This window comes from Sciurus vulgaris (genome assembly GCF_902686455.1).
Source record: "Sciurus vulgaris genome assembly, chromosome: 3".
NCBI lineage: Eukaryota > Metazoa > Chordata > Mammalia > Rodentia > Sciuridae > Sciurus > Sciurus vulgaris.
Window position 1 is genome coordinate 126,630,264 of NC_136463.1, and position 10,725 is coordinate 126,640,988.

The window sequence follows — 10,725 nt, forward strand, 5'->3', positions numbered from 1 at the left end:
AGATCCACTGGAACTAGGCCCATGTTTGTTTTCTTCTCTTACTGCTCATAGGAGACACCTTATGAGTCCTCAGGTGTGGGTCAAAGGAGAAGCAGTGATAAAGTGTATCAGGTACCATGGGAACCTGAGCTACCTCCTGGTGCATTTTCTTGAGGCCACTTCTGGAACCAATTAATGTATCAGCCAGAATCCCAACAGCAAAGACATGTAGCTCACTCATGATAATTCTCAGAAGGACTATTTACAGGGAACTGGGTTCCTGTACATCCTAACTCATGCTTATATGATTAGTCTTTTTGTAAATAGGCTTCTTTATTACAAAAACTGTTGCCACCCTGGATCAAAGGGACTGAAAGATGAAGTTAGCAGAACCCAGAAGGGGAAAGAGCTGCAGAGCCTCTGTTGACTCTGGAGGAAGAGCATCCTACCTAAGGCCCCTCAGAGGAAAGGAACCAGGGGAATGAATACACTTCCTTTTCTTCCTCATACTTCCTGCTAGGTTTCCCATTGATAGGACCCTCTGGAAGCAAAGGGCACAGGAATCCATTGACATAATCTCTTTAGGTCTACTTCCCAGAACAGAGAGAAGTGTGCAAATTAGATAGTTGATTTGGAAGGGTAAACAGTTCTGGTTAGTAAAGTCAACTGATGTTGCTGGAAGGTAAAGCCAGAGCCTGCATTTGTTAACAGATTCCTGAGTCCCCATAAATTTTTAAAGTTTATTTTAGTTATTGATGGACCTTTATTTTATTTTTATGTGGTGCTGAGAATTGAACCCAGTGCCTCACACATGCTAGGCAAACGCTCTACCACTGAGCTACAACCCCAGCCCCCCACCATAAACTCTTAACAACGCTCCCTATGGAATGTCATTGAAAACGAAACTCAATAACAGAAACTGTTTTCTTTTAACCAATATCCATTTTGTGTTGTATTAAAGAGTTAGAGTTAGTAGGGGCTGGGACTGTAGCTCAGGGTAGAGCACTTGCCTCACATCTGTGGGTCACTGGGTTGATCCTTAGCACCACATATAAATAAAATAAATAAAGTTTGTGTCCATCTACAACAATAAAAAATTACAAAAAAAAAAAAAAAAAAAAAGTTAGTAGGATTTTTTGGAGGCCAGTGCAGATACTGGGAACAGGATGAACAGTAAATGTTTAAGTAACACAAGGAGATGTGGTTCTGCTGGATTGGAAAGTGGAAAGCACATCTCCTTAAATTCCTTGAAAGCTCTTGTTAGAAGCTTGCCTTTTTACCTCTAGGCAGGGAGTAAGGAATGGTAGGAGTAGGGTGAAGCTTTGTAAGTAAGGAAGTGGCCTCAGTGAGATTTAAGAAAGTAGACCTATTACAGATGATCTCCAGATTTAGAACACAGGCTGGAAATTCATGGTGTGGCGTCATGAGATATGTATAAAGGCTACAACAAGGCTTTTCTTCTCCTGCCTTTTCAAAAGATAATGAGTTTTTATATAATATTGCCAAAAGTAGTTTGGAGTACCCTAGAGGAGCCTAGCAAAGGAAAGCAAATATGATTTTCCAGACCTCCATAAACCATTTTATAGAAAGAATGAAGAGTTTTAATAACCACAGGGGATTCAACTAAGCTTTCAGCTTAATCATTAATAATACTTACATATTAACAGATCTGTTAGATACATGCTCTGCTAGCCCTGGGGTACTCAGTGGTGTTTATCCTAATTAGAAAAGTATTTCAGTGGTGTGACTGAATAGAATTTTGTTTTTCTCATCAAACAGGCTGGTTTGGTTATGGATTGCCCATATCGCGTCTCTATGCGCAGTACTTTCAAGGAGACTTAAAGCTGTATTCCTTAGAGGGCTACGGAACAGATGCAGTTATTTACATTAAGGTAATGACTATAATCTTCTTGATTTAATAATATTTCTTTGATTATAAAAAAAGGTGCCAACATTTAATGTAATAAAATTTTATTTTACCTCATGCTGTGAAATACAATACAAAGCACCTTTAAATGGGATGTCATCCATTGACAGTTGATCCCCTGGTCTATAGGAAAACGAGCATTCTTATTTGTCATGATCAGGACTGTGCTTATTATTGGGAAAATATTGGGTTAAAGGAGGGAAGCATAAAGTTCTATATCACACAGCATTGATCTTAATATAACAAATTGAACCACCCACCTTTTGACACACTTCCAGGGCCTTTTCTTTCTTGCACAGGGTCTGCAGATTGGATTATCACATTGTCTTTCTCGAACAAGCTATACTTTCGGTTCATCATTTTAGTTCTTTAAACAAAGAAACAACCAATTGCTTAATCTTCTGGATTTTTATGCAGTCCTTTAAAGATAGCATCTCACTCTGAGTTGACTGAAATTTTTTGTGACTTTTCTTCATGAGTCTTTCCAAAATTTGTATCTTTGTTTTCAAAGAACCCTCCCCCTTTTTTTGCACATTGTTTATGTAACACTTGATTAAATTTTGTGATTACAATGACAGATGTAATTGCATAAACAGATTCGGAATAAGCTCAGGTGATTCTTGGTGAGCATATTGCTTACCTGGCAGAACAGCAGTGCTTGGCTTAGTGGCCTTGGGTGTTCAATGTGCTTATTGAAGTTTCAGTAGATTTTACTGGAATGCAGAAACATAGAGACCCATCACTAGTTAAAAAGCACTGGACAGGGTGACTCATGCATATAATCCCAGCATCTTGGGAGGCGGAGACAGGAGGATTGCAAGTTCAAGGCCAGTAATTTAGTAAGGCCCTAAGCAACTTCGTGAGACCTTGTCTCAAAATAAAAAAATAAAAGGAACTGGAAATAAAGCTCCATGGTAAAGTGCCCCCTGGGTTCAATCCCCAGTATCAAAACAAAAAGCACTTGTTAAGTGGCAGGCTGTTGGTGCCTAATTATTTAGTGATGCTACTTGCTCTTATGGCCACTAGATGGCACCTATTTTATAGGAAATGATGAAGAATTTATATGAGAAAAATAAACATTGGTAAAAAGTGTTTAGTTCGATCTTGGAAAAAATGAGAAAATAGTAAATCTTACTGAATCATTAAAATCATCAACATCAAAGACCTTAGTTTGCACTATCAGGCTGAAGTTTCTAGTTCATTATTTTCTACATCTTAGGGGATGCTGGCACCTTGAGTTTGAAATTTTTAAAAATCCTAACTTGAAGAGGATAGCAAGGAATGCCATTTCAGGTTCTAGTGGTTTATAGGAAGCTGAGATAGAACAGTGAATTGATGGTAACCATGTACTGAAACCTCAAATTAAGCATGATCTAGAAATTACTTGTGGTGTGATTGAAACTGGTGGCTTTAATGGCAGAAGAAAACACAAGACCAAAAACCCAGGACCAAGAATTGTTCATGCTGAAGCCAAAATGCCTTAGACATAGTTTTATATTTATTGATACTATTAGGATGAATTTTTTAGTGTACAGTGACTGTGCTGAAAAAAATATTTCTTCCAGTATTAAAATATATCTCATTAAATCTTTGTACATATCTTAAGGTACATATATCAAGGGTTTTTTTTGCTTTTACACTAAACTGACTTTTTCAAGTAGTAACTTCTGGTCTGGCTTGTGTTTTATAAGAAGCATCTACTATATTTGTGTAAAATTTGAATCCATCTGCTTCCAGGCGACTTGGGAAACTCAATCAATATGTACATCAATTGGTGCCACAGTTTAGTAATAACCTGTTTCCAGTGTGAATACTTCAAAATATATACATACATAAAGCAAAATATGTGGATGGTATTATGACTAACAATAGAGTTTTATTGAATTTATAGTAATTTTTTTTCTGTCTTATGTTTTCTCGACGAGAGTTCTCAAAAAAGCCAGACTTAGAGGTCCTGCTTTTTTTTTTAGGCTCTGTCAACAGAATCAATTGAGAGACTCCCTGTGTACAACAAAGCTGCCTGGAAGCATTACAACACCAACCATGAGGCTGATGACTGGTGTGTCCCCAGCAGAGAGCCAAAGGATATGACCACTTTCCGCAGTGCCTAAGGGCACTTGAGACACTTGGAAAGTTCAGTGTGGTTTTTGTGTTACATTTGGAAGGGATGGTGTTCTCAACTCCATTATACCAAATACTTCATGTGTCACTTTTACAATTAACTCTTTGGGTAGAATAAATGGAAACTGAATTCCATTTGTGCCTATTAAATCTCCTGAAGGATAAAACTATACCTATCTTACACATATATTTTCACAGTTATTGAACATATTTTAAACAACTGTAGTTTTGGTCAACTTTCTTCTTACGGTGGACTTCAGAAATGTGGAAGTCTTGATTTCTCACAGGAAGCTGTGTAGTTTTTTAAAAAAATACTTTTCATTTATGTCTGCTAGAGACATTTTTTTTAATAATACTCATTAGCTGGTTAGCCATCTTTCTGTTATTTGGAGGAGTTCTGCCATTCTTTATTGAGTAGTCAAGTAAGATGGTCAAGTTTCCTAGTGACCAACTATAGGTAAAGCAGAACACAGTTGTAGGTGTAGGCACAGCCACCACAGCATCCACATGCATTGTCTTTGCTCTGAAGTTAATTGAGCATTTTATTATAATGGATTGTAATAACTAGTTCCCTGTGAATCTAAGCCAAGATCAAGGATAATCTGTCCTGAGTGTGTTTAGGATTAATGTAAGGAAAAATTGTATACTAAAAACAAACTATCAGCTACTAAAATTACAGCCGTGAGTCCCCAAAACTGAACTCATTAGTTGTTGAAATTACCAGGGGGAGCTTTTTGAAAACATTAGAGTTTTTCTGTGTCCTATTCCACACTTGCTGAATCAGAACCTCTTAGGCTGCAGCCCAGAGATCACACATTTCCAGGGTGAGTCTGAAGCCTGGCCTGTTTAGAACTACTCTTTCAAAGTGAGTAGTGGTGACATTAGATTTGCTAAGGTAACAGAGATCTTTAGATTTGGGTTCCCACTTATTTGAAGGTCAGATTTCTAGACTCTGGGAGAGACATACTGAATCTTGAGCTTGGTGTAATTAAGAGCACGATGAGACACAGAACAGAAGGACTATAGGAGAACAGTCAGGTAACCAGGGAGTCACCTTGTTTTTAGTTTGTTTAAGTGATGACAGAGAATATGTATTTTTCTAAAAATATCCAGATTTTTAGGAAAATCAATTTGGGCTTATTACAACAATCCACCACATTCATGTGGTAATTTGTAATTTACAAATGCTTTATTATAACTTTATGGGTCTTCAGAACAAAGAGCTATATAGCAGGTGGTACCATCCTGTATGACCCAGAGTCAGACAGAATTGGAACCAGAGCCCAAGCTGTCCCCACTTGTCTCCCCATCCACTGGCAGGTCCAGGAGTCTTTGAAGTTCATATCTCATCTTCTTTTAAGGGAACAGGGAAATACATTGAACATAAATTTTGAAGTAAAAATGTAAATATTTAAGCACAGCTTCATCACTTAAATAGGGAGTGTTTATTATCTGCAGAATATATTGAGTTTAAACACCTCATTCTTAAAAGGATTATGTAAGCAATCAGCAATTCTATTTTATAAGTGTATCAAATTATCACATTACATCATTCATTACATGAATGATTTTTTTTTTTTTTTTTTTTTAAAGCCAAGTCCCACGGCACAGAATAGACTTTCTTATACCTGTCAGAAACTAATTACATACCTTTGTGGATTGGGAGTGGTGTCAAAGGGCAGTTAGTCCAGTGCCCTCATTTAAGAGATGAGGATTCTGAGACTTAGAGGACATGTCTTTGGCCCAGGGCTTAGCTAATCTGACCAAATATTGGAAAAAGAGATACTTTACCTAACCTACTGTTCCTTAATCAAGGATTGTATGAGAAGCAATAGGATATGTTAGTGCATGACTTGTGTTAGTTCAATGTATTATAATTTTTTAGTTTTAATTTTTTTTCTTGTAATGAATAGTTAGAATCCTTTGAATTAAAATATTCACTTTCTTTCCTAAATGAAACATTTGTACAACTAACATAAACTTGATGTTTTTACTTAGGAAATTTTTTTCCCTCCCCAAGAAAATTAGTATTTCTCTATTTAAGAGCTAAGGAATGCTGTTTTCAAAGGAAAAGTAAAATTACTTTCCTTTTGCTTCTTTTAATAATGACTTTTTTACTTTGTTATTGTGGTAAGGACAGAAAATTACATATGAAAAATATTTTGGAAGAGCTTTTTCCTAGTTGGTTTTAATCATTGAGCTACCTGAAAGGTTTTTAGATTCTTAAATGAGCTATTTTGTCTACCAGCATTAATGTTGTGCAGTGGGGATATAAAAATATATTGAAGGTCAGGAAGTGGAGACTAAGTAATTTTTATAACCTGGGCAGTTAATGAATGTGCCAACAGTTTTTAGGATGAGATAGCAAAATTATTCTGCCCTCTACTTAGGATATTAAGTAGAATGTGCCAACAGTTTTAAGGATGAGATAGCAAAAATATTCTGCCCTCTACTTAATATCCTGGCTGGCTTTTATGTCTTCATACCTAATAGTGATCTCTTCTTGCATTGTGAGGTTTTTACATAAAAATATTTAAGTGGAAGTCTACCATTTATTTTACAAAATGTTTTCTGTGTGGCAATAAACTGAAAACATGGATCAACTCTTATTTTGGAAATAAACTGAGTCAGTTTAGGTTTTTAAAAATATAATCAATCATGTCTTTTAAATAGGGTTCTCTTCCATTGAGGCTCATCATTCTGTAAACATTCAAAACATTGCAGTGAAGCAGCTTGTACTAAATCTCACTATCTTCAGTAGGAGAACTGTATGGAACTTAGATTTCCAATGTGTATATTGTCATGAAGAAAGCAAGAGAAGTGTGTATGTTTAAGTTTTCGTAGGTTTTTCATTATACAAACTTACCACAGATGACTGACTTATTGCTTCAATGGAGATCTGTTGTGTGATTTTGAAAGCTACAAATAAATTTGAAATTTGAATAACTTTTCACAGTGTAAGTAATTGTAGGAAAGGTCTTAATTTAACCAGCACTACTTTCTGCTTGTACCAGTTGAATGTCAGAACTAAACTTCCTAGTCAAAGACAGATCCTATTCTTCATTGATAAAATATAGGAACCACAAATTCTCTTCAGTGTTGAAACTAGTAAGTTCCATAAAGGACCTCCAAAGGGAGGGGAAACTATTAGTTTTATGAAATCACTGTGGCTCTGTGAATGGTTAATCAGAGAGGAAACCAAGTCAGTCAACCAATTTCAGTTTATGCCTTTAATTGTACATAATGCAAAGCTTCAAAGGATGGCTAATTAGGGTTGTGTTAAGTGGTTTGCAAGCATTGCTTTTGCTGGAAGAACTTTTCATCATATATGATTAACTTGTGGCTCCAGTAATTAATTTTCTTATAGTCAAGTCTTATACCCTTGAAAAATAATATGATCAATGCTGTGTGAAGGATTTTTTTTTTCCATGTTAAAACAGAACACACCACTAGTTTGCTTGGTTCTGACATTCCTTTTTATTTTTTTCCTGGTGCTGAAGATTGAACCCCAAGGCCTTATGCATGCTATGCAAAGTGCTCTAACACTGAGCTACATTCCTGACCCTAGTTTTGGCATTCTTAAACTACTGGGCCATTTATCCAATTTACATGTTTGGAAAGAAGAATTAAATACACTACCTATTTTTGTTCTCGAGCCTTCACATTTCTTTAGCAGTTATTAACTGTAGGTTTTTAATACTAAAAGGCAAAATTGTCAGTTTTGGATGCAAAACTTTACCCTTTTTATTAACTTGAAAAAACTGTTAGGGAATAGAGGTAGCTATTTTTAACTTTTTAAAACCAGACATTCTTGAGCAAAAATACACTGGTTTTGCTCTAGTAAGATAAACTTCCTTGTGAGGATTGTCTTCATTCAGGCATTATTTTCTGATAGTCCAGAAGCACACTCCCTGCAGTCACAGAGAATATTGTCAGAAATTTTGTAGTTGTGATTGAAATGTTGTTGTCTAATTACAATAAATTAAAAATACTGAAAAGTCCCTTTAGGAAACAGCTTATGAGTCTAGAACATTTCAGGTTTAACTCAGGTCTCGTGTACTTAGATGTCTCATTATGGGATTTAGAATATAAGTTATGCTATTACAGTACTGTTTAAAAATACAGGCCAGGGGCAGTAACTAATCCTAGCGGCTCAGGCTGAGACAGGATCATGAGTTCAAAGCCAGCCTCAGCAACTTAACAAATCCCTAAGCAGCTCAGTGAGACATTAAATACAATAAAAGGGCTGAGGATGTGGCTCAGTGGTTGAGGGCAGCTCTGGGTTCAATTCCTGGTGCCAAAAATAAATAAATAAATACAGTTACCAGTTATAGTTTTGTGTGAAAATACAGTATGAAATTGTCTAATACTTTACTTCAAAAATGATTCTTCTGTATTCATATTCTATGATTCTTCTGTAATTGTGAAATACAATAGGAGAATCATTTTTATTTATAGTATGAAAACATCTGATTTAATATGAATCATTTCTTTTTATCTTTTTACTCTTGTATACCTAATGCCCAGCATACAGTAGGCATGTATAATTGTATATTTGGTAAATGCATAATGATAATTTAATAACATTGTCTCTATTCTCAAAATAATATCTTAAGCAAAATTGAAAACTGGATAGTAACTAACAGTAGGAAATAAAGTGAAAGGATAAAATACACACTAAAGAGAACTTAGAGGTGTAGCAAAATAGCACAGCTAAAGCTGTGGGTGTATTTTAAAGTACAAAGAAATAAGTAAGCAAATACTCCCTGTGACAGGGCAGAAACCACAACTGAGGCAGCTAGTAGCTGGTGACGACCCTTGAGCTTTGTGGGCTACGTCAGAAGGGTATTTCAGACAAAGTCCTAGCAAGGAAAGAAAAAGGCCCAAGTGAACAGCATTTAGATTTTTTTTAAAAAAGAGACACAATCACAAATACATATTTTAAATAATTATAATACCATAAACTTGATAATAAAAATGTTGGAAGTATAAGAGAAAGAAATTGACCCATTTCTAGGAAAACAAGTGTTGCCAAGATCCAGCTAAGTCTTGGCAGTTTAAATCAACCAAAAGCCAGTAAGGAAATGGGATTAGTAATTGCAATTCCACCCATCAAAAGATAATTTCAACAGGTGAATTCTTTAAAAATATCAGATAATTCCTGTCATGCAGAAATTCTTAGGGAATAGAAAGAGAAAAACCACACAACCCATTTCCTAAAGTTAGCAGTAAATCTAAAATGGAACAAGGACATTATGAAAAATTAATTTATAGGCCAATCTATAAATTAATTTTTTCTATAGAAAAAATGCCAATAAAATGTTGGTGCATCGAATGTAATAGTCTATAAGAAATAATAAGTCATGCACCAAGGCAGGTGCTTCCCAGGGATGCAAGAATGTTTCAGTATCTAAAAATTGTATAATTTATCATACTTCAGATTAAAGGAAAAAGCCATATGATCAAGTCAATGAAGGCAGTAAATTCAGTATTTATGATTATGGGAATGGTTCAGTTGTAATTACAAGGGCTTCACTCACACAGGCCACTGTTGGGTGTTACAGTAAGCTTTGAATAGTGGCAGCCATATGTAAGGCAGATGTACTGGAATTGTCTATCCGTTCAGATCCATTACATCTTTTTGTAAAATATATTTCTTTAGAACTTTATTTTTATGTGGTGTTGAGGATCGAACCCAGTGCCTCACATGTGCTAGGCAAGTGCTCTACCACTGAGCTACAACCTCAGTCCTGGGTCCATTACATCTTTGCCATGGAAAGTTTGTTTAGTACTATGTCAACAGATGACAACATATGATTTCAATTCAGAAAGTCGGGATGGTGCTCTTTGTGCATGCTGTGACAAGGACACTCAGATCTTCCAGAAGATGATTTTTAAGTGAATTTGGAAAACATCCAAATGGGAAATTCTCTGTCTTTTAATGGGTGAACATAGTGGTGCTTGATCAAGTACCTGTAAACCAACAAGGTAAAAGACAGCTTTTACTACTTTTCAGTGTAAACATCAGACTTTTTTTTCTTTCAAGAAGTCGTGTGCAAATAACAATGTTCCAGTCAATATGGCCCCAAAAGATTATATAACCTGGATACACTGTAGTCATCTTAGTCAATCTATGATAAAAATCACCTAGATTAATTTCTCAGAATTATTCCCATTGTTAAACCATGAATAACTATCATATCAAACCCAATCTGAAATGTTATTTACTGTAAAGGTATGGAAATTGAGCATATAAGTAAAACTATTCTTGTCATACCTATCTTAAAATAATGCTGAGAGGCCATTGGGGGACAAAAGTGCTCAGGTCACAGAAGATTAATTCAGGAACTGCTTTGCTAGGATCATCCAGAAAAACAGCCTGCCGTATCTTTAAGACTGTATGTTTTTTCTTGCAACTGTTCACAGAACTGCCAACTATACCTTAAAACTAATTTTACATGGTAAATGCCACTGTACACCAATCAGAGCTCACCAGCTCACCCAAGCACTGAAAGTCCCAATGTGCTTTCTTCATAATTTGTGTAGATTTCTCTGTCCTGAGGAGACTTGCAGTCTTTTCCTTTTAACTCTGGATGTACCAGAGGCCTCTCCAGCCTGTGCATGTATTCCTGGACTGTATTCCTGCTCTTTATTGTCAAATAAAAATTCATTTATTGGGGATTCTCTGCATGTCTCTT

General features: G+C 35.7%; 1 protein-coding gene across 1 annotated transcript in view; it reads left to right on the forward strand.

Moving 5' to 3' along the window:
- Positions 1 to 5,015, forward strand: part of PDK1 (pyruvate dehydrogenase kinase 1) — a 37,039-nt gene extending 32,024 nt beyond the window's left edge. Inside the window, 2 exon segments of the mRNA XM_079135073.1 lie at positions 1,759 to 1,871; positions 3,877 to 5,015. Of these exon segments, the coding sequence (XP_078991199.1) occupies positions 1,759 to 1,871; positions 3,877 to 4,017 (254 nt within the window). The 3' untranslated portion in view covers positions 4,018 to 5,015.
- Positions 5,016 to 10,725: the final 5,710 nt, after the last annotated feature.